At 29.3% G+C, this 25,748-nt stretch overlaps 1 protein-coding gene across 1 annotated transcript in view; it reads right to left on the bottom strand.

Annotated features, from left to right (window-relative positions):
* Positions 1-25,748, bottom strand: part of LOC117183072 (dynein heavy chain 7, axonemal) — a 68,045-nt gene that overhangs the window by 40,064 nt on the left and 2,233 nt on the right. Inside the window, exons 3-10 of the mRNA XM_033376228.1 lie at positions 24,153-24,399; positions 20,596-20,994; positions 17,132-17,342; positions 12,147-12,801; positions 11,196-11,289; positions 3,338-3,492; positions 588-873; positions 117-278 (exon numbers count right to left, since the gene is read on the bottom strand). Coding sequence (XP_033232119.1) covers positions 117-278; positions 588-873; positions 3,338-3,492; positions 11,196-11,289; positions 12,147-12,801; positions 17,132-17,342; positions 20,596-20,994; positions 24,153-24,399 — 2,209 coding nt within the window. The remainder of the gene's footprint in view (positions 1-116; positions 279-587; positions 874-3,337; positions 3,493-11,195; positions 11,290-12,146; positions 12,802-17,131; positions 17,343-20,595; positions 20,995-24,152; positions 24,400-25,748) is intronic.

Raw genomic sequence — 25,748 nt, 5'->3', positions numbered from 1 at the left:
TATTTAATGCGATTTTTTCCACTTTTTTAAGCTTTCTAGTCGAACCGAGAACTGATTCAATAGTATGAAAGCAGCCTTTGAAATCCTTTGAAATACTTGAATAGATAGATACGTACAGATCCTGCAGTTTCTCTCACTCTCGGTTCTCTAAACACTCCATTCATTGATTTACGAAACGTTCCGTCTACTTCAAAAAATAAAATCCCTTCTTCGGGTAATTGTGCTACAATGTCTTTGCTTGAAAAGATTGGTAAAAGATACATCCACTGAACTTGCACCTATAATATTAAAAAGTTTAATATTTTTCACCAAAAGTGGACTGCGATTTAAAATTCCTGGTTTTAATCACAGTATTACGCCTAGACCACCAGTGTACAACGCCCACTGTACAACCACTGTACATACGCTCAGAGCATTACTGCATTACGCCTAGATCAGCACTGTACTACGCCCAGGGCATCACTGCACTACGCCCAAAGCACAACTGTACTACGCCCACACCATCCCTGTCTTTCACTATTTTTTTTTATTTTTATTTTTTCGTTAATTGGTATCTTATTGACTGTTTTCAAATTAAAATTTCAAACCTTAGTCCATTCTTCAATCGTGCGCTGCATTCTGAGAAGCAATTCATAAAAAGCTTTAACGTCCTCATCAATCGGTTTCACAAACGCAGACCCTCGCATTGCTTGAACTTTAACAATATGCTCTTCTAACAACGCTATTATATCATCTAATTGTGTAAGAATATTTACTCCTGAATCCTTGAAAGGCGTGGTATTAAAAACAACATCGTCCCAATCGTGTATCATTTTATCTAGAAGCTGTTGCAAAGCAAGTTCTTTCGTCGCACTCGTACTTATGAGGTCGTATCTGTAAAATAATTAATCAAAGTAGGCCCATACTTCCATTTCCATACCCCGCCTACATTTGCCTACTTCCCATACCCCTCCCTTCCCTAACTCTTCCTCATCTATTTCTCACTTTCCTCATTTCCTCGCAGATAAGAGTTGTGAGTTATGAGTTGCCCTCACTTCCCCTTCTTGGAAAAATGTATACTGAGACCTGGATTTAAGAACTCTGGATTTAGGAAACCTGGATTTAAGAACAAAAGATTCACGACATTCCTAGATTTTTAGTTTCGGTATTTTGGTGACGCGGGACCCTGAATGATTCCGCGGATTTAGGATCAAGGTCACTACAGTCTACGCCCAAAACTGTCCTTAAATATAAGTTTCAGTGTACGACGAACGGTCATCTGCCGAGACTATGAGAGCGTCTCTGGAAAATTTTTCAACAAGTTTGTTGTTCAGTAGGATTTTAAACTTGCAGGATGATTTTTAGAAATTTTAAAAAATATCAAAAGTAATTTTAAATTTAACCAAATATTTTTAAAGTTTTCTAAAAGTTTATATTTTTAAGATTGCGAAATTAAATGTTGTACCCTTTCAAGGATGCTTTAACGTTTGAAACTAATAAAAGAACTTGTTCAAGATTCCTGGGAAAATTTAAAATAACCTTCTTAATGGTTACATATCATCTTTGTCTTATTGCTAGGTAAACTAAATCAAATCAAAATGATTTTTTTATTTTGATAAATTAAATTAAAGACAATAATTAAAAATATTTCGAAATATTTCTAAAACTCTCAAAAAATAATATGAACGACTGAAACACAATTATTTTTATTATTCATTGATTTTTGCAGATCTTGAACGAAAAAGTCAGCAGCTTTTTACCACTGTTGAAAGTTTCCAATAGGCTGAAAAATATTTTCGTAGAATTCACAAAGAAAATTCAAAATTAATTTCTATTTAAAATATATATATTAAAAGAATATTTAAAAGATTTCTAAAATTTTTATTAAGACGTTTCAATACTGAAGAAATTTTCAAAAATGTACAGCATTTTCTTAACATTTTAAGAAAATTTCAAATAATTCTAAACATATTTAAAAGATTGTTTTAAATTTTGATATATGAAATTTTTTTAAATTCCAACAAGATTTCACAACAGTTTAAATGATTTTCTAAAGTTTTAGAAACGAGTAGAATATTTCCAAACATAAATTTTCAAATTCGCAAATTTTAAAAATGGCAATTTTTCTTTAAGATTCCTGAAAAAATCTTAATTGTTCTTTATTTCGAAAAAATCATTTTAAGACAATATTTTTAAATATTCTAAAACATTTGGAAAGATTTTCAAAATTGTCCAAAAGAATCCGAAAGATTTTAAAGCAACTTTTTTAATCATGCAGATTTTTTTTTAATTATAAGAAGATTTTTAATAGTTTAAAAATGTTTTTTTGATCATTTAAAAACTTCCTTCAAAAATAATTTTAATTTTGAGAAGATGAAAACCAATTCCAATAAATTCGAAATTTTTAAAAATTTTTAACAACAAATTTAGAAGTTTTCTAAGGATTTCGTAAATTTTTAAAATAATAATAATAATAAAATTTGGTAAGCTTACTCGGAAATTTTAAAATAATTTTCTGTTTTGAAAATTAATTTAGAGAACGTATTTAAAAAATTCCAAAATCATTGAAAAAGTATTTCCAAATTTTCAATGTAATTTCTTTCAGTTTTGAATAATTTCTTAAACTTTTAAATGAGAAAAACGCAAATTATTTTGAAGGTATTTAAAAGTTGAGAAACAATTTTAAAGCATTTTAAGGATTATGCAGAATCTCAAAGTGATAAACAAATTTCTTTAAGATTCATGGGAAAACTTTTAATGCTTTTTATTTTTTTTTTAATTGATTTTTAAAGAATCACAAAATATTTCAAATCATTTTAAAAGATTTCTAAAAATGGGACTCAAAAATCTTGACAAATAATATTAGGAGTATTATATTTATACAATCTAAACAAAATTGATAATACTTCTCTAGAACCTAGTTTAGGCTCAAATTCAATTGTTCCAAAATGTTAATAAATAAATAGTTAATGCATTGACCAAACCTCAGAAGTGTAACATTTTTGTTAATATGTCAAAAATCGTACCTTAATAAACAATTATTTTTTCTAAAATATGATTTTATAATAATATTTCTTATCAATAACTGCACACATAAACAATCAGCAATAATTTTTGCACATAAAGAAAATGTTGTATTTATGGTAAAAAAATTATGCACTGGAGCTTGGATTTAATCAGTCCGGGTTCACGTCGTTCCGAGAATTCATGTCTTCGGCGGTTTCGTTTCTTGTTTATTCGCATTCTCAGTGCATCAGTTTCAATAAGTTGCATCATGCGCCTGAACTCAAACTTTCTTAATTCCAAGTTTCAGTGCGTTATTGATCTCTGATTGATTATTTCATTTTTCTTAGCTTACTCATCCAGGTTATCAAGCAAATCCAAAGTGATGATTTTTCTCAAAGTTGTTCCAGCATTAGGAGTCAAATCAAAACCAGATATTTCTGACATGTCATCCCAGTGTCTTTGGCGAAGAGCTGGATTGCAAAAGCAAAGAGCCAGAGGCACATATTGCTGGAAATTATAAACAATTCTTGCATTTTGTAAAATAAAAAATATTTAGCATAAAATAACTTAAATTATTTAAATGGTGGTCATTTTCAACTTTTTCTTTGAGTAATACATTTTTCTAACAATTTAGTCCCAAAATAGAAATATAAAATAAAAAAATTCTAAATAATATTAACACCTTTTTAAGTATTTCAATTTCACACACGTCACATATATTGAGTTAAAGAAAATCAAAATCATTAAGAGGAATTAATATTTTTGAATTAAGAATTTTATAAATGTTATAAATGATTTTAAAGGCTAAACAAAATTAGAGGATTTTTTACACGCTAATGCGAAAATAAAGTAAGTAGGAAAAATATTTTTTTTTCCTGTATATTTTTTAATTCTTTAAATTTTTTGTATATTGTGTATACATTCTTTAAAGGTTTTTAAAATTTTTTGTTTCATTATATTAGACGAAGAAGAATCTTTTAAATTTATATTTAATCAAGTATTCACATGTAAAAAAGACAGAAAATATTATTTAATTTATTTTATAATTACAGGCATTTTTTACTGAAAATTTAATTGCCTAAAGTGGTCAACTTTCTGGTAAATACGTAATATTTGAATCTTTTCTTTAAAATTTTTTCTATTCATACATCTTTTTAAAGCCTTATAAAAATACTTAAAGTTAGTCAGCGTTAAACATAAATTGTTTATCCCTGGCATATTTCCGAAAATAAAATATGCGAACCAGGACCATTCCGAAATTAGAAATTTTCAATAAATTAAAATTTCAAAATCATTAAATTTCCGACAGCTTATAATATGCCCGAATTGAAGAATTCCCGGAAACAAAAAACTCCCGAATGATTATATTTTTTATTTTATTTATTATTTTATTATTCGGACATTTGATTTTTCATTTATCCCTTCAAATTCTATTCAGATATCGTTTTAGTCTAAACAATTCCATTTTTAAACCATTCTATTTTAAATTTTTGAATTTTAAAAAATTACGATTTTGAATATTTAGCAATATGTGACTGTTCATCTTAAATGAGCAATTACAAATCAATTATTTAAAACTAAACAAATTTGAAATGTAATCGTTTGAAATTGAATGATTTGGATTGCTAAAATTTCAGAGGGATAAATTTAAACTTTGGAGGTTACAATTTTATTTGTTTGATGTAAGAAAACCTAATTTTTAAGTGAAAGTGTTGAATTTTGACGTTCGAGTAACAATATTTAACAGTTAATTATTTGAAATAGTTTAAAGCTTAAAGGAATGTAACTTCTAATTTAAAATGTGTTTAGTTGAAACAAAAATTTAATTGTTTAATTTTTTAAGTTGCTTAATTAAAATGGCTAAAAATGATTTAATTTTGAATTTTAACTTTATAGATTAATTTATAAATTTGAAGCATTAAAAAAGGTATAATGGATTTATATTTTCAACCTGAAACCTTTGAACGCTTCAATTTATATGTGTTAAAATTTTAAGAAATTTGGAGATAAAATATAGCGACGGGCCTATTGGTCGCGCTCGTTTTTTTTTCTGTCTGTTTTCGTCTGTGGTGGTTTTTTCTTGCTGAAATTGAGTGACTTTTTGAAGGTGAAGTGCGGGGCTGGTATTCGGCTGAATTTTGTTTTAGTGGTGAAGTTTTTGCCTAAATTTTGTTGTCTGTTACTCGTCGAAAACCAAGATGTGAATATCTGGCACTATCGGTACATCAAACAATGACTCTCAGTCTCGCGAACTGCAGACCGGTCCAGGTAGTGCTAAAAATGGGTTCTTCTGGTATGACTACTGCTGACGTGTCGCGATTTGAGACCCTGCTAACTTCCATAAAGGAGCATACGTCAATTACCAAAAAATTATGTGGCTGTCCTGAAATGTTCGGTCACTCAGATTCCGTGTGAATTATACCTTCTGAGGAAGGCCTGGCAGTCTCGAGTGACAGGTCGAAGCTTGAAAGGCAGGCGAGAAGGCAGCTCATGCAGAAAAAGAGCAGCCTGAGAGATAGAGGTTTCGAAGTTACATTGAAAGGTAATCACTTAGAATTCGACGGAAAAGTGCTGTCATCGGACGAGATTAGTGCCATGTTTGCTGGCCCTCCTTACAGTTCTTTAGAGACATTTCTTGAGGCAAAGGACACAGTCAGGAGACAGAGAAAACGACCCCTCAAGAAAACTGGTTCTGGCTCGAAATCAGCTTCTTCGTCCGAAGACTCTCGTGGAAACAGGGACGCATCTATCAGTGATTTTCTACCCGGAAACTCATTCCAGAATTCCTCGTCGAAACGTCCACGAAGGGAATCGAATAGATTCCGTAAGGACAGTAAATGATTTATCCTCGGTGGTGAGCGGGAGGTTAACTCGGATTGTTTTCTGGAACTGCCATGGAATTTATAATGTCGGAGATTTAGCAATGTTTAACTTGGACACAGATATTTTATGCTTGAGCAAAACCCTGCTCCCATCGGCGTCTGCAACCCCTTTTTGGTTGTCTCAGTATGGCTCCTTTACTGTGGATGCGAAGCAAATAAGTAAATTTGGTAGAGCTATCTGGGTTTGGCGCTATTTGCGAGTAGGGAAGGGTTTACCTGCGAGTTGTTGAATACTTCCTCGGAGTGGATTTTTGTAAAGTGCTTAGATCATTTCATGATTTTTATTGCAGGTCTCATTTATTTCAAACCGAGTCTTGGCCATAAATATTTGCGTAATGGTTTGGATGCGGTCGTTAATCGATTAGAAGATTTAAATACTTTCACTCCTATAATTCTGGGGGGGGGGGGGCGACTTTAATGCGTGGATCGGGGATTTGAATCAAGTATGCCCTGATGTTATACTGGTGAGGGCGATTGTGAGTTCGGAGAGACTGGAGGCCGATCATGTAGTTTGTAAACGTGGTACTGCCCTGATTGATTCTTTAGAATTACGTGCTTTTGCTATGCTTAATGGAAGATTTAAAGGTGATTGTCCAGCTAGCCTTACGCGCCTTTTTACTGACGGGGGAAGTACTATAGATTTAACGGCATGCGCTTTACCTTTCATAAAAGTAATAAAGGACCTCAGAATTGTTCCGATCGCTACTCGCTCGGACCATCTCCCAATATGTGTATAGTTATCGCTTCCGCGAGGAGAGGGGGTACGAGAGGCTAACACCGTAATGCATGAAGTTAACAGAAACGAAAGGCTGTCCTGGAGGGAGGAGAGAAGGAGTTTTTTCCAAGATTCACTGATTCTACCGTATTCGCAGACGGCGCTCGTCTCTTCGGTGACTGACTTAAACAAAAATCTTATCTCGGTAATTACATCGGCGGCTTCAACTGCTTGTATAATTCCTGCTAATTCTTCGCGCTCAATAGGAAAAAAGCCTTGGTTCAATTGGGTATGTTTTAATACTAAAAACAAAGATGAAAATAGCCTAAAAGAGCGCAAAAGGCTAATATAAAAGGATCATATAAAAAATGTAATTAAGATAAAAAAAGCCTAGAGTTCACTGTTGATCTCTAAGAAAATTTTGTATGAAAAGGCCTTTCAAGAGGCTCTTGCATCTACTAGATGGACGTCGGAGTTTTGGAGAGCAGTTAACTTCTTTAGGCCTAGACTTCAACAGAGTAGTAATATTCACATTCAATCATGACAAGCTTTTGCGAATACATTGTATCCTCCTAAAGTGAACCTTAATCTTTCCTGGGGTGTAAATACGCATTCCTTTTTGGATGCCCAGATCTCAAAGGAGGAAATCAAGGCTGCTATCCGCAAATCCTGGACACAATGGTCTTCCCGCTGAGTTTTACCAAGCTTTACCCGAATTAGGTCTAGACTCTTTTGAATGTCTATTCAGGAGGATCTGGGAGAGTGAGAAGGTTCCCCCTTCTTGGGCAACCATCCTCACGTGCCTGTTATTTAAGAAGGGTGATAAATAGGGTCCAGGTTTTTACATAGATATTGTGCTCGTGATTTCTATTGCAAAAATATTTACACGAATTCTCCTGGATAGGTTTGTTGAGTGGTCGAATGCAGTGAAGTGTATACCCAAATTTCAGGCAGGTTTCAGGGCTTCCAAAGGCTGTATCGACCATATTTATGTTCTAAGTTCTATACTTCAGATTCATCTCACCACTCCTGGACGAAGCGTTTTTGCATGTTTCGTTGATTTTAAAAGGGCTTTTCCTTCAATAAATCACGACCTTCTTTGGTCTCAACTATTGAAGCTAGGCATTAGTACGAAATTCATTAGGCTAATGAAAACCCTTTACGATGCTGCTAAGATGTCCAATCATACACCTGAGGGTCTCACTGACCCGGTGAACGTGTTATTCGCGGTTCTCCAAGGGGAACTTTTAAGTACTGTTTTTTTTATTTTGTTGATTGGAGACCTGGAATATTTTTTGCCGAACCGGGGTGCAAGGGGGATCTCTATCAATCTCTTGATGGAGATTATATTACTGGTATATGCCGATACCATCGTGATGCTTGCTGAGTCTCGCATTAACCTTTAGAGGAAAATTAATGTCCTCTGTGAGTATTGTGATCTGAATTTTTTAGAGGTTAATACGTCAAAGACCAAGACCATGATCTTTCATAGAGGGAGGCCACCTAGGATTCCGGGTTTCACTTTCAAATGACACGCAGCTCGAGATGGTCAGGGAATATAACTATCTGGGTTAACCATCTTTGAGCTCTGGTAACTTTACACTGGCTTGTAATAAAAGAATTGCTGCCGCAAGGATAGCGCTCAAAATTGATTCTTTTTCAAATTCTTGTAGCTAATGTTCTGCTTTATGCAATAGGAATTTGGAGACTAAGATACTGTGAGGAAGTCGAAGTCATCCAAACCACTTCCTTTAAAAAAGTGCTTGGGCTTCCTTCTTACACTTTAGGTTATGCTCAGAGACTAGAGCTAGGCAAAGTCCCAATTGCCTTTAATATCCTAAAAATGGCATTTAACTGGTTGGACAGAGTTCTGGGCATGTTCATTAAATGGATCACGAGTACCTGACTACCCTACTGAAAATTCCTATATAGGTTCCTATATAGGAACCTACATCGGATTCTATATAGGATCCTACATAGGAACCTATGTATTTTACCTATAGGTGCCACCTATAGGAAATGATATAGGATCCTATAAAGGATCCTATAAAGGTTCCAGTAAAGGACACTATATAGGATCCTGTATATGTTTCTGCATGGGACCATATCCAGATGCGCAGTACTATTTTATAGCACTTACGGCTGCGCAGAAGTTTTTTTGGTCCTCCAGGGGCACCTAGAGACATACGGACCATTAGGTACCATGAGGTATCATTATTTAGGTACCATCAGTTAGGCACTATTAGGTACCTTATTAGGGCGTGTCCTATACAGGCACCTATATAGGATCCTATGTCCTTTCCTATAGGTGGCACCTATAGGTGAAACATATAGCATCCTATGTAGAATCCTATATAGGATCCTATGTAGGTTCCTATTTAGGATCCTATATAGGAACCTGTATAGGCATTTTCAGTAGGTTAATGGTACTCCGTTCAAGTTTGTCAGAGTTCTCGCGTAGGTGCGTCTCATGGGTGTCGTAAGAGGGAGATTTACGATGAGTGAACTTAGTTTTGGTTCCAGCAAAGGGTAAATCTGTTCATCTTGTAATCGGGAAGTGGAAGAGACTGTTTCTCATTTACTAGTAAAATGCCCAATGCCCAGAGTTATTAAAACGTCGTTTTTAGGACCCGCGATCGCCCTACAACCTCTTGTATCTTCTGCATAGCGCTTCTAAACACTCTAGATCAAAAAAAACTTTGTCATGTTGCAATGTTTCTACTTGGACTTCTAAAAATCAGAAACCTTATTGTGTCTCCCTACACGGTGAGCCTGAACGAACTTTAAATGGGGGTGAGAAGAGAGGACTTATATTATTATTGGGTTTCGTTCTAGAATGCTTCAGAAACAATTTTTAAGAAAAATTAAAATAATTTGTAGAGCTGCTTTTTATTTTTAATGTTTTAATGTGATTTTTTAAGTCATCTGAAAAAAAGGATTTATTTTTAAAATAAGTTATGTTTAAAGTACAAAAATGATATTTATTATTTTTTATAAACCTCATCACTTATACCTCTGAAAAATCACATATTATTCGAATGGGGTCAAATCGACCCCAGCTGACATAATTATTAAGGGGGTCCTCTATTCTCGAGGCCTGAAATTTAGCTTTTTTGGGGGGGAATAAATTGCGAAGGATCTACTGAATAGATTTAAAGTTTTTTTTTCATTTCGAAGATATATGTTTTGAATTTTAAATTTTAATTTTGAAGAAGAAAGAAAACTCTCGCGACCTTGAAACGTCCCTGATTACATTGATCTTGAAACTGCAAGGGTTCCGCTCAAGTAAAGTTTTGGCCACTTGGGTAATTTGTAATCAAAAGATTGATATTATTTATAATCACAGTTACGTTGGCTATATTTTCCCGAGACAGACTTTTTTTATTATGCAATTTGTACAATTTATGCAATAATTTGTAAAAAATTTCCAATTTTTACGTCATTTTTTATCCTATTAGAGGCTATAAAAATGTAACAAAATAAAATTTTGGAAATCGGCCAATAATTTAATGAGAAGTCTTAGTCGGCAGATATAAAAAAAACACTACTCACACATTCAAAGAAATGTCAACAACTGACTGCTGATTTTTTAGCAATGATTTTTACCTGGAAGAGCGCCGCCGTGGCGCAGTGCGCTTAGTTTCGCGGAAACGGCCGAAGACGGGTACCTTTCGGTTCCCAGAAACATGCAAAGAAATGCGATTTTCACGAAATCCTTTCTGTGGCGTATTCTCAGATACATATAGATTGAAATTAAAGAAAAAAATCTATTTTTTGAAACCGCGAGAGTAGAGGAACCATTAATGTATCAACGTATGTAAATTTATGTAAAAATACACTTATTTTACAAGATTTTTATTAAAAACAATTATGAATATAACTTTTGTACATTAAACGTAACTTATTTATTATTTTATTTATTTTCGAAATAAGTTATGTTTAAAGTACAAAAATTATATTTATTATTCTTTTTAATCTTGTATTTGTATTTCTGCGAGTAAGATTGCGAGTAAAATGTCCGACATTATAAAATTTCCATCATTGTAAAATTGCCAACACGGGGAAAATCCCGGATTATAAAGTTTCCAAATCTAAGTCATTATCTGGATTTTAAAAATTCGATGACATTATAAACTGTCGGGAATTTTATTTTTCGGAAATTTGTAATTATCGGCAATTTTCTATTTCAAATATTTTCTTTTTTGTTTTTACAGTGTCGACAATTTTAAATTAACCCCAATTTTATAACGTTGGGAGTTTTCTATTTGGGAAATTTTACACAATCAATAATTTTTTTTTTTGGAATTCTTCAGTCATCCCAATTCAAAATCATTTAATTAAAAGATGTTAAGAACTTCGACTTTGTTGTTTGTGTAAATTATTGAGCGTCTGAATTAAAAATTTATAAATTAAAAATTGTTTCACCTTTCATTTTAAAAGTTAAATATTCAAAAGATTTCTACTTTGAGTCGCTTAATTTTTTCAGTTCAGTTTTGATTACTTCAATTGAAAAAATGTTCAGATTATCGTGAAAAATTTCTTTAAGCCAGGAAAACCCCGAAAAATGATGGAGAATTTTTTCCTTGATTAAAATAACCATCCTATCTGGGTACCTTGAACCATTTCACTTCTTCTAATAACTGGTAGCACAATTTTACAGGTGCAGGTTGTTGAAAAGGATCTGGATCATCTACTGATCCTACAAAACTATTAGAAATTTATTCTTATTTTCAAAATTTTAAATTTGATTCTCCATGTATTATCACTGCTAACTTCAAAACGTAATTACTCGTTTAAAAAAGGAACAAGAAACTTGTTTTTAATGCACAGTAGTATACTTAAGATCAAAGACAATCTGGATTTCACCTTTATCGACCTTAGATACTCTAGGTTCCTAATTTACCGACTGAATGTGATCTAGCTTCCTAGTTTATAAACAGGAGGTAATGCAAGTTTCTACCTTATGAGCTTAGCACTAAAAATGTGATAGCTGACTGAAACTTGACGCAGAAAATCTCAGACATTTTTAGTCTTATCTCCGAAACTCAATAAAAAAAATTTTCAATTTTCACGTGGTATCTGTTTTTCAAAAGGTCAAAAATATCTCTATTAGGAGTCATTCGATGCAGAATAGCATAAGCTTTCCAAAGGAAGGATCGCCTTCTAAGCTGAAAGTCAGTAAACCAGCGGCTGGTCCTTTGCCGACAGGCGGTAATGGTTCGTGTCCGTGCTTAAGTACTACCAGCCCGTAAGTCAACCAACTCCTAATTGGCACTAATCAACTACTTAGTAGGAAAATATATTACCAGCTGATTATAGTGAAGCAATCTACATTGCCGACCGATCGTAAGGTAGAAATTTGCATCACCTGCCGTCGATAAAACAGAAATACTGATTTTTTTAGGGCATCGGTATACTACTAACGGTTTGAAATAAAAAGTTTCTCACTTTATTTTTGAACGAGTAATCACGCTTCAATATCGACAGTGATTATGATTACCGCTCGCGCTAGATGTGTATATAATTTCTCACTAGTGTAATTTTTTCTTTCAAAAAAGAAATACCTGTAAGGATATCCCATTGCAATATGCATTTTGATCTTTGTTTTATAAGTCTTACTAATTTTAGAAAAATCCGTAAAATATTCAGTCGTTTTGTACTCGATATCATTAGCATCGAGATATTCAAATGGGCCGTCCAACCAAACTCCCATGGCTCTTTTCCACTGATGAGCACGATAAATGAGAGCATAATAAGGCAAAATAATTTCTTTCAATTCCTTGATTTTTGGATAAACACTTCGAGGAAATTGAAAAAGTTCTTCTTCCCGATTTATCCATTCAACTTTCTCGTCCATTCGATCAAGTCCTCGAACTAATTTTCGCATGTGCTCTATATATTCGATTATTCGTTTTCCATCATCCATATCATCCATTATCACCAGCCTCGGAAACATGTCATCAATTTGAGTAATCAGAGTACTAATTCTACTTTGCAACTGTTCCTCTAATTCAAATTTTTTTTGCTCAAAGTTCGAACTGTTTTGTTCAAAAATTGGCTGAATTTTCTGCAACCAATTCACTGTTGTATTATTTAATTCGATGTGCTCCTTGTGCAAGTTAGTCAATTCAAGTAGTGAAGCCATCATGCTTAAAGAAAGCGAGACTTTTTCGCTCAATTGTGTTAATAAAGTTGAAGTTGCGTAAATCATGTATTTTCCTGTAATAAAAATGTTTGTAAGACTCGGGGAGCGCAGAAAACGCGAAGAAAGAGAGAATGGTCTTTCGTCGCGTTTCATGCGCGTCATCCCCACTCCTACCTACCGCTCGAGCGCTCGTTCGATTCTACTTTTCGAGCCATCAAACTATTATTAAATGGTTACATGCTATAAGGGCTTAACTATCTTTAATTCTGAAAAAAATTATAAAGCACTTTTGATATAAATTTTGAGATCCAATTTTATGTTTTGAAAGAATCGAAATTGAGAGTTGTTAAATCGAGCGCAAATTCATAGTTAAGACCTTACAGCATGCTAGAAATAAAAATTTTAAAACAAGGTTATAAGAAAATCGTTACGTCGGGGTTTTTATCATAGGTATTATAAGCCTAGATGCGGCACGTGTATAGTTCAAGGAATTTATCGTAGATGGCGCTCCCGACGAAAATTACCTGATCCCCCCATACCTCTCAACCTAAAGATCCCGCCCACCAACTACTTTGCCGCCGCAATCATTATCCGTCGAACAAGTCCATCAAATAGCCGATATTATGTCGGTAAACACTTAAAAATAGAAAATACAAATTTTATATTGAGAATTCTTAATTATTATTTTCAATTAATGAATCAATTATTTGAAGAAAATGTTGCATCAAGAAAATATGTAGATGCGTAAGATGTACTTTTAAATTGCATTGAAATGTGATTGTATCGTAATAAATATTTTAGCTGCTACATCTTTTATGGAAAAAAATTAGTCATTTTGCAATTAAAATTTACTTTCTATGAATAATATTATTTTGTTGTTTTGAAAAAGAGGCGGTAGAAATTCTACTAAATGAAACTATACATTTGAAGAAATTAAAAGTTTTAATTGATAAACAGATTGAGTTAAAATTTAAAATAATTAATTTTTTTAATAAATATGATCTTATAGCTTTCTCACATGTAGAATTAGCGATGTAAAGTTTTTAGATGTAGAGTTAAATTTTATAGAAGTACCGCCTCCCTTGCGATGTTTGAGCACGCCTAAGGCGCGCGTCGGTTGAATCCCGCGATCCGCGCTCAGATATTGACTCTTTGCGCTTGTAATTTTTTAACAGACAGTTGTAAATTTATATTTTCTGAACCACCTTAAAATAAATTTGAAAAATACAATCCTTTTTTCAAACATTTTTCTCCATCTCGCATTGTTATGCTATTAATAGGATTTTGGTTTTCATATTATTTTTTATAGATAAAGCAAAATATCCTAAAAGTCTTCTTTTAGATTTTTTACGTATCTCGCGTCTTTTTGCGTAATATTGGAATTTTCGATTTTCTGCACATATTACTTACGATAAAACAAACTTACGAGTCCTACTGAAAAGGGGTTAAAAGAAATTTTGTAGAATTTTTTAAAATCCATCATTTCTCTTTAAGACTTTTTGTCGTTTTTTGCATCATTTGGTTCGAAATTTGAACTTTTTTTTTATCAATTTGTTTTTGTACCTTTTGTTGTTTTTCCACAAATTGTTCATTTTTATAATTAATGTTATTTTTATGAATAAAACCAAACTACGTGTCCTGACAAAAAGTAATTCATAACAAATTTGTAGCACTTTTTCAGCTAAACAATTTTTTTTACATCATTTTTTTTTCGTAACTTGTATCATTTTTTCACAAATTTTTTTTTAGATTTTCAACGTTTTTTTTCACGAATAAAACAAAAAGTACGCATCCTATCAAGAAGTGATTATTAACGAATTTGTGGATCTTTTTTGAGATCACAATTCTTGTTGATTCATCTTCTTTCATATCCTGCATAGTATTACCACAAAATGGGATTTTTCATTTCTCATTATTTTTTGCGCAATAAAAATTAGAGTTTTCGATTTTACACGAAAATCCAAGAAGTTTTTATGATAATCTTGTAGGGCTTTTAAAAAGCATCGTTTTTCTTTACTTGGCTTTTTTTCATATCGTATGTTGTTCGGCTTAAAATTTTGATTTTTGATTGATTTTAAAAATTTTGAAAATGCTTAACTGAGAATTTTTTTGTATAAAAAAAGTCATCAGGATAAATTGTTCGGCTTTCTGAGTAGTATTAATTGCCGCAAATAAAAATTTTAATTCTAAAAGAATGGTCCCAAAATTTTTCAAATGCTCAAACTTTTTGAATTTTTATCCAAAATGGCTGTTTAAGGAAATCGTCCTTTCTTTTCAGACTTTTCGGAGCTTTCTTTTCGTATACTTTCTCAATCATAAATGATGAGAATGGGACAAATTAGAGGCCCTTTCATTTTTTTTATTAATCTCAGTTTTTAAATCATTTGAATTCTTCAAAATGAAAACTGTTACTTTTCTCTGTAATATTGATATTTTATCCAATATAAATAAAATTGAAAATAAAGTTTCTTAAGTATAGTAGAAAGTCTACTATTATATTTGTGGTTCGGAATTCAACTCGTTTGGTTACAATTTCTAGTTATCAGTTTAAAATTTTATTATTCTGTGAAAAATACAACTATTTTGTTAAAAAGTCATCTTATTTCGTTAGGAATTCAGAAGCTTGGTTAACAGTTGAACTTCTTTGTTAATAGTTGAACTTTATCATTAATAATTTCTATTTTTAGGACTCGCCTCAATCTTTGGGGTTGACTCTTTTATTGAAAATTTAATTCCTCGATTTAGTTGAAAATTAATCTTTTTTTAACATGTAACAATTTTCTTGACATTTTGGGTTTTTTGTTTTGTATCTAGAAAATTTCTCTTTTAAAAGAAACCAGACGAGGAATTAATTTAACTAAACTTTATTAAATTTTTTTATTTAACTAAATTCTGAATTAAACTAAAATTTATTTACTTTTGAAATTTATCTTAATTTCATTTAAATTTTTAATTTAGTTAAAAAATAATTTTTGAAATTTTACTGAAAATCTAAAGAACGAAAAGAGTTTTTTATTAAATTTATTTAGTATCTCGAAAATTTCCCTTTTTTACAAAGAAATTAATTAATTTTAACATAATAATAAATATAATAATTTTAGGCCCTCAATAATTTTAATACTTTCGGAGTTTTTTCCCTCCTGGACGTAGGCTTGTAATATCTTTGGTTTTTACAAGATTTTTTTGAGCCAAAAGTCTTTTTAATTAGGTAGGAATCTAGAATATAACGGGGGATAAAGCAGAAATATAGATTGTATTTGCTTATAGGAATGCTACTAATTGTCTATTTTTATTTTTTGAGCCAATAATCTCATTTTTTTAAATTAAAGTAGAAATATAGATTATCTTTTGCCAATTAGGCAGAAATCTAGATTTTCTTTGCACATATCTATACTACTAAAGGTTAATTTTTTTTTATCCAACTGTCTCTTTTTTTAATTAAGTAGGAATCCAGACCATCAATGGTCCATAGAGCAGAAATGTAGATTGAATTTTCTTATAGATGTACTACTATTAGTTCTTTTAGCCAATAATGTGTTTTTTTAAATTAAAGTAGGAATATAGACTATCAATGGTCAATAAGGCAGAAATCTAGATTTTATTTGCTCATAGCTATACTACTAAAGGTTTTTTTTCATTTTTTTAGCCAACAATCTCTTTTTTTAGTTAAGTAGGAATCTAGACTATCAATGATCGATAAAGCAGAAATCTATATTATATTTGCTTATAGCTATATTACTAAAAGTATATTTTTATTTTTTGAGCCAATAATCTCATTTTTTAAATTAAAGTAGGAATATAGACTATCTATGGTCAATGAGACAGAAATCTAGTAGATCTTATTTGCTCATAGCTATACTACTAAAGATTTTTCCTTTTTTTTGCCAAAAGTATCTTTTTTCTAATTAAGTAGAAATCTAGACTATGAAAGATCGATAATGCAGTAATCTAGATTGTATTTGCCGATAGGTATACTACTAATAGTTTATTTTTATTTTTTAAGCCAATAATCTCATTTTTTGGATTAAAGTAGGAATATAGACTATCTATGATCAATGAGTCTGATATCTATATTGTCTTTACTCATAGCTATACTATTAACGGTTTACTTTTATTTTTTGATTCAATCGTCTTATTTTGGAAAATTAAAGACGGAATCTAGACTATCTGCGGTTGATAAAGCAGAAATCTAGATTGTCTTTCCTAGCAGGTATACTACTAACGATTTTATTCAGTTTTTCTTGTGGAAACTCTATATAACATGAAATTTCATAATTTTACCTAATTTTGTGATATTATATATGAGATTATGTATTTCGAATTAGCTGCAGGTGCTTAATTATAATGAAAATAATTATAATGAATTACTAAGATTATTTTTTAAATATCCTTTTAAGCTCTTACCTGATTCAAGCAATTCTTTCGTATTTTGCGGAACAATTAAAGCCTTTTCTGACAATTCTTCAAATTCTTTACAGATTTCAAGATTGAAGTTTCTATGCCTTTTAATCAGTTCCCTAATTATAAGATCTTGCACATCTTCCGCGTAGACTTTTAGTCCCATTTTGGCCTCCTTTTGGCAAAGTTTTCCAACTAGAAAGTATTCGAATCCAGTCTGAAATTACAACATGAATCAAGGAAAAGTCAGGGATTTTCAAGAAAAAATCCGTAAAAAGTCAAAGGATTTCTGTAAGAGGGATATCAAATAATAAAGTAACATTTATAAAAACAGATTAAAATTCTGGTCTTTGAATATTAACGGTCAGGAGAAGTGAAAAAAACTGAAAAAAATTGTTTACTTCCGGCGATTATATTTTCAGTAGCAAATTTTGGTGGATAATAAACTTTCTTGTTTAAACTTTATATTTAGGTGTGGAAAATTTAACTGAATTCTTTTTTGCTTGAAAATGAAACTATTTATTTTAATATTGGTCCGTTCGGTTTAAATTTTTTTTTTGGTGGAAATTTAATCTTTTCTGCACAAATTTTTCAAATGCTTCTTTGAAAATTAATCTTCTTTGGTTGATGCTTCAATTATTTCGTATGAAAATTCGCTTTTTGGTTGAGTTTAATGGTCTTTTTTGGTAAAATTAAAATACTTGTAATAAAAAAATTTAATTTTTAAATTGAAATATCTGAACCACTTTGTTAAAAATAACATTTTTTTGAAGATTTATCACTTTAGCTGAAAATTCAACTAGTTTTAAGAAAAATCGTCTTTTTGGTTCGAAATGAATTTTTTTAGGGAAAATTTAACTGTTTCAGTTAAAGATTTATCATTTTAGTTGAGAATTTATTTCGTAGGTTGAAAGTTAATTTTTTTTAAACTAATTGTTTGTTTTCAATTTTTTCACTGAAATTGAACTATTTCGTTTTTTGCATAAATATTTATTTTTTCTAATTAAAAATGCAACGACTTTTGTAATAGTTGAATCGCTTTGTTAAGTTTTTTTTATTGATGGTTCATTCTTTCAATGAAAATTTAACGATTTTGTTTAAAATTGAATTTATTGGTTTATTTTAAACTTAATTTTTGAAACTAAAAATGTAAATTTTCCACTTTTTCTTACAGATAGATCTTTTTTATATGAAAATTTGTCTTTTTTTTTGTAAAAAACTAATCTTGTTTCTGAAGTGTCTTCCCTTTGGTGGGAAATATAACTGTTCAGTATAAAATTAACTTTTTTGCAAAAAATTCAAAATTTGGTGTGGAAAATTTAACTCATTCCTTTTTTGTTTATAAATAAAACTATTTATTTAAGTTTGGTCTGTTCGGTTTAAAAACTCTTTTTTTTTAGAAATTTCATCTTTTCTGCATGGTTGAAAAAATTGAAAAAAATTTGAAAAAAAAAATGAAAAAAATTCTTTGGTTGATGCTGCAATTATTTCGTATGAAAATTCGCCTTTTTGTTTGAATTTAAGGGTCTTTTTCAGTAAAATTAAAACATTTTTTGGTTGAAAACTAAATTACTTGTGATAAAAAAATTTTATTTATAAATTGAAATGGCTGAACCACTTTGTTAAAAATAAAATTTTTTTGAAGATTCATCATTTTAGTTGAAAATTCAACTAGTTTTTAGAAAATTCGTCTTTTGGTTGGAAATTAATTTCTTTACAGAAACTACAACTGTTTCAGTTGAAGATTTATCATTTTAGTTAAAAATTTATTTCGTAGGTTAAAAGTTAATATTTTGAAAGCTGATTTTTTGTTGACACTTTTTTTTTAACGAAAATTGAACTATTCAATTTTTTGCTTAAAAATTTATTTTTTCTAATTAAAAACTCAACGATTTGTGTAAAAGTTGAACCACTTTTTTAAAAAAAACTTTGTATTGAGGGTTCATCCTTTCGGTGAAAATTTAAGTATTTTGTTGAAAATTACAATCATTTTGTTGGTTTAAAATTAATTTTTGAAACTAAATATGTATATTTTCCATTTTTGTTAAAAATACATCTTTTTTAGTTGAAAATTTGTATTTTTTGGTAGAAAACTAATCTTCTTTCTGAGAAAAATTGCAACTGATTAGTATAAAATTAACGTTTTTTGTACAAAATTCATATTTTGGTGTTAAAATTCAAATATTAAGAAAAATTTTCTTTTCGGGTTAAGAATGTATCTCTTGGTAGAAATTTCATATTTTCTTGTTGAAAATTAAGCTGTTTTGTTGAAAAAAATTTTTTTTACGATTTAACTATTTTGTTTTAAAATTCCTCTTTTCGGTCGAATTCAAATGTCTTTTTATTTGAAATTGAATTCTTTGGTTGAAATTCTATTACTCGGTTAATAGTTGAACCACTTTCTTAAAAATCATTTTTGGTTGAACATTCACAATTTTTTTTTGAAAATTCAAATGGCTTCTAGAAAATTCATCTTTTTGGTTGAAAATCCTTTTGTTTTAGCTAAAATTTTACTGTTTCAGTTGAAGTTTTACCATTTTTCTTGAAAGCTTATTTCTTTATTTGAAAATTAAACTACTTTTTTAAATTCTAATGTTTTTGGTTGAAAATTAATGTTTCGAAAGGGAAATTAAACTTTAGCATTTTTGGTAGAATTTCTTTTTCTGATTGAAACTTCAACTACTTAGATAAAAATTCAACCACTTTATTAAACTTTTTTTTTGTTTAAGATTAATTTATTTGTTTAAAAATTCAACTAGTTTGCTCAAGATTAATTTTTTTTAATATCCTCTTTTTTATTGATAATACAACTGTTTGGTTGAAAATTTATTTTTATCTTGAAGTTAAACAATTTTGAAAAATCATTATGTTGAAAATACGCCCTTCTGATTGAAAAAATAATATTTGCTGGTTGAAATATCTACTTTTTTTCTGGAAATTATTACTTTGGTTTAAAAATTCTACTATTTTATTGAAAATATATTATTTAAATTTAACTCTGCTTACAAATTTAATTATTTTGTGAAATAATCAACTATCATATTTTTCGTTAAAAATTTATATTTTTGTTGAGAATTCATCTTTTTGGCTTGAAAATTTAAGTGTTTATTTGAAAATTCAACTGTCTTTAAAAAAAACTCACCTGTTTAATTGAAAATGCAACTGGTAGATTGAAAATTTAACTATTTTGTTTAAAAAACCATTTTTTCATTGAAAAGTAATCTTCTTTGTTTTAAATAAACCAATAAATTTTATAATTTCTAAATATTAATTAAAAATATTTTACTTTCGTTTATTAAAATATATTCTATAGTCAAAATTATTACTGTCAAATGCCGGTCATTGAATATTAATGGTCAGGAAAAATGAAAAATTCGTAAAGGAAAAATCTGGGAATTTTGAAAATCTATTTTTTCGGTGAATCTATTAAGGAAGAGAGGAATCAAATAAATAACAGCAAAAATTCTTACAATTCCATTAATTTCCGAAACATAATTTTTAAAGTCCTCAACTTTATCTAAGCAAGTTTCAAAATCGTGACCTTGTGCAATATAATTAATAATATTTTCATGTGTGTCCGGGTTGTAAACGACTTGAAATTGTTCATGAAATTCATCCACATAAGTATTTATCGGTTGGAAATTCGTTTCTAGACTCTGGGCAATTTTTTGATGCGATTGTTGTAAATACCATTCGGGTAAAATAACTGAAATAAATTCGTTTTGAGCTTTAATATTCGACCAAGACTCAAGTGTCGGTAGTTGCCGAGCTGCGTTTGCAATGTTGTCGATGAAGGAATGAAATGCAGAGAAAATATCGCGCATTAAAGGTGCAACAAACAATTCGTTGTTTTCACATTTCAGTTTCAGCTAGAGAACAAAATAATATTTTTAATTCTTAAAAATAAGCAGATAAGCAAGAGAGTTTCTAAATATAAATTTCTAGTTCATATCCAGCTGAAAATACCTGTACAGGAACCTCGGAGGATCCTGGACACAATTCTGCACACGAATCTGAATCGGTAATATTGACGTTTCTTGTGCAGGAATTCGGCGAAGAAACCTGTACATGACTCTGCAATGGAACCACAAAAGAAAATTTGAAAAATCGAATATAGGTTCCTGTACAGGTACCTTTTCAAAATAAATTGAGGAACCTTTGGATAATCGAGTACAGGTTCTTGTAAACTTTCGTTTGCAAAGTAAATTGGGGAACTTTTAAAAAATCGAGTACGGGTTCCTGTACTGGGTTCCTGTACAGGTTTGCTCTGTGAAGTAAATAGAGGTGCGGGAACTTGTACAGAACAACTTATGGGATTATTTGCAGGAATCCGTTGGGGAAACTGTTATCGCTTACGTGTATAATGTTGCTTTTCTTTCATGTATTTGAAAATCGAATTCACTATCAAAAGAGCTAAGCCACTAGCGAGCCCTCGCAGATTAATACCTATGCAGATTCACGTATAGGATCTTGAAGAAGTTCCTGTACATGAACCCGCGTCTCAAATCAGTCTGCGAAGGTACCTGTGCATGATCATTCGAAGGTTAATTTGCGTACAGGTGCTTTGCAGGATCATGTACAGGTTCCTTCGACAAATTCGTGTACAGGAACCGTCAATGTTTGTTTCCTGAAACATGTCTAGAATCCTCCTAGGTTGCAAGACAATGATATTTTTCTTTGTTTTTACCAATTTTTTAAAAAATTTGATTAAAAATCAGAACTGTTTTGACAAAAATCATATTTTTTTCATAAGTGAAACTACTTTTGGTATAAACTTGAATTAAATATGGTTGAAATATTAAATATCACGATTTTCGTTGAGAATTCATTTTTTTTTAAATTTAATTACTAAGTAGGAAGTGGAACTTCTTTGTTTCAAGTTCGTTTATTTGGCTGATAATTTATCATTTTATTTGATTTTTTTTATTGTACAAAATTTAATTAATAGTTGAAAATTATGTTTTATATTAGAGACTTAATCGTTTCACGCCAAAATTGATCTCGTACATTTTTGGTTCAAAATTTATCTTCTTAAGCTGAAAATTCCTTTAGAAATTCAAATAATTGGATGAAAAATCATGTACATTGTTAAAAAATCATTTATTTGGGTAGAAAATCCAATCCATTGGTTGAAAATTAGTTCTTTATTTAAAATTAATTTTTTCTAACTAACAATGTAACTGCTTCATTTTGTGCCAAAAATCCGTCTTTTTTAGTAGAAGAGTATTCTTTATAGTTGAAACTTCATCTTTTTGGTTAAAAGTTAATTTCTTTGGTTGAAAATTTGTTTCCTTTTTGGTTGAAAGTTTATTTTACGATCTTAATAGTTAACTATTCTATTTTTAGTACGAAACTTATCTTTTTAGTTTAATATTTATGTGTTTCGTTGTAAATTCAATTTTTTTATTTAAAAATTCATTATTTCAGTTAAAAATTCACTTAACTAATCACTTTTGTGTGAAAAATTTACATTTTTTGATAGCCATGTAATATTTTCCTTAAAAAAATTATCTGTTTTGGAGGGATTTTAACTATTCTTTTTTTTTAAGAATTCATTCCTTTGCTTGAACACAAAATATTTAGTTGAAAATGTGTTTTTTAATACAAAATTCATCTTTCAGGTTGAAAAGTTCACTCTTTGTTCAAAAATATCTATTTTTTGTTTAAAATTTATCATTGTGATTAAAAAATAATTTCCCTGGTTGAAAATTAATTTTTTCATTAAAAAATTAATTTTCCTAACTGCTGATGTAACTATTCCATTGTCTGTGAAAAGTTTACCTTTTCTAGTAAAAATGTAATATTTTTCTATAAAAGATTATCTGTTTTATAAGAAATGTAACTATTTTTTTGTTTTGTTAAAAAATCATTTCTTTTGTAGAAAAAAAATATTTAGTTGAAAATTCGTTTTTTTTTTTTATAAAAAATTGATCTTTTAGGTTGAAAATTCATCATTGTAATTGAAAACTAACTTTTTTGGCTGAAATTTCATTTCTTTTTCATTCTAATTTTTTATAACAGACTGTAACCATTCAATTTTTGTTTGAAATTTTATGTTTTTAGTTGAAAATTATTTAACTTTTGCTGAATCTTTTATACTTTTCTAACTGCAAATTGAACTATTCTATTTTTGGTTTATCAATGTATCTTTCTTTATTTAAACATTTATATTTTTTATTGAAAATATACATTTTTTGTAAAAAAGTCATCTTTTGGGTATAAAATTTAATTCTTTTGTTGCAAATTCATTTTTTTGTTTGAAAATGGATTATTTTAACTGAAAATTTAATTCTATTTTTGTGTAAAATATCATGGCTTCTTTAATGAAAACAACTATTTTGTTAAAAATTAAATTTTTTGCTTGAACATTTTTTTCTAACATTTTGACTATTGTAATTTTGGTCAAAGTTAACCTTTTTTAGAATAAAATGCATTTAATTTGTTGAAAATGAGTCTTTCTTGGTAGAAAATTAATCTATTGTGTTGAACATTTAACTGACTATTTGGTTAAAAATGTATATTTTTGGTTGAAGATTCATTATTTTAGTTAAAAATTCATTTCTTTGGTTAAAAATTTGAAAACTAAAAGGTGTTTAAAATATATTTAGAGACATTTTTTTTCTTATTAACATTTTTAATCTTTTAGATGTTTGGTTGGTTTTATCTTTTATGCCAAAAAGAATTTAGAAATATGTTTTCCATTACTGTGACTTCTTTTATCATTTCAATATAGCGCCCTTTCCAATTTTAAGCGATAAATTTTCCTACGGAATTTAAATGATATAATTCTTCTTGATAAAGATATAAAATACGATTTTTCAAATTCTTTAGAACACTTTTCCACAGTTAAAGTGGTTCGCGTCCGAGCTAAGTTTCTAGAATGTTCTTGTCCTAGACACGAACCACTTCAGCAGTAGAATGATTTCGATGTCGGTAAGGTAGGAATTTATATTTCAAAACGCCCTTGCTCATCAACAAAAATATTCTTAGGAATCTACTATAAAAAAATTAAAAAATGGAATTTTACTGATAAAACTGGAATCCGCAAGGAATCATTTACAACATCAAGCAAATGTTCAATCGTTTTGATTAACAGAAAAATAATCTGAAGAGCAAGAAGCCTTGATGCGCAATTTAACAAATCAGGAAGGATTTTTTTTGGTATATCGTGCAGATAACGAGGTTGAGAAATAAGTCTTACAATACTGTTGTAATATAATTTTGTAATCATTGCGACTCCTTTATTTAAATCTGCATCTACTAAATCCTGAAAGCTGAAAATTAATAATTAATATAGAAGGGTGATGGTCAAAAAGTTAATCATTTCAGAAAAGGAGATTTTCGAAAACAACAAAATTATATTAAATATTATTTAAATTAATTTAATTAACTGCTAATACAAATTTTTAATTTTCTGCACCATCCATTTTGTATATCTAAATTTCCAAATTAATAATTTTATTTCATGAGAAAATTTATTTCTAAATGTTTTTAGATATTATAGATAAAAGAGTACATTTTAATTGTAAATATCTTTACAATATTATGTTGAATAAAAAAAAAAGAAAGATTCCTGGGAAAACTTCAAATAATATTTTATTTTTATGAATAAATGTTCAGTAAAAGATTTGAAAGAATTTCAAATGATTTCATACCATTTTAAAAATAGTAGAAAATTTTGAAGCAAAATTGTCAATTTTGCAGGATTACAACATTTAAAAAAAGTAAGTACAAGAGAAATTAAAACACTTTGAAAAGATATAAAAATACTTTCAAACTTATAACAATATAGCAAATTATTTTTTAAATATAGAATTTTGAAGATTTCAAGAAAATAAGCTTTCTAAAAAGATCGAGGGGTTTCAAGAAAACAAAACAAAATTCTTAAGATTGCTGGAAAAATTGTGGATAATTTTTTGTTTGGAAAAATTAATTTGAAAAGAAAATTGTAAAATATTTCCAAAAGAGTAGGACATTTTAAAGCAAAAATTTTTATTTTTGCAGGATTATAACATTTAAATAAAAGTAAGTAAGTATAAAAGATATTTCGAAGCTTTGAAAAAATAAAAAAATTATTTAAAACTTGTAAAAATACAGAAAATTATTTTTTTAAATATATATTTTTGAAAATTAAAAAAAAGAAGCTCTTTAAGAGTTTTTAATAGTTGCAAGAAGACAAAAAAATTCTCATTATTCCTGGAAAAAATGGTTGTGATTTTTTGTTAAAAAAAATTAATTTTAAGAGAAAATTGTAAAATATTGAGAACATTTCTAATTATTTTCTAAAATTTCAAAAAGAGTAGCAGACTTTAAGCCAAATTTTTCAATTTTGCAGCACTACGAAATTTAACGGAACTTCGATTCAGCTTAGGAGATATTTAGACTTTTTTTAAACATTTAAAAATAACATCAATCTTAAAAAAAATTTCAAAAAACTAAAATGAAATGTAGAATTTCAAAGATTTGAAGCCAAAAATTTAAAAGCTTTTTAAGGATACTGAAAGGTTTCAAGTGAACCAAAAAAAAATTCTCAAGATACTTGAGAAAAATTTTTATGATTTTCTATTTTAAAATATGAGTTTGAAAAGAAATTACAAAAAGATTTTAAAATATTTTAAATGAC

The sequence above is a fragment of the Belonocnema kinseyi genome, chromosome 2, assembly GCF_010883055.1.
Source record: "Belonocnema kinseyi isolate 2016_QV_RU_SX_M_011 chromosome 2, B_treatae_v1, whole genome shotgun sequence".
In the NCBI taxonomy this organism is placed as follows: Eukaryota; Metazoa; Arthropoda; class Insecta; order Hymenoptera; family Cynipidae; genus Belonocnema; species Belonocnema kinseyi.
This window is presented reverse-complemented; position numbering and strand designations above follow the sequence as displayed.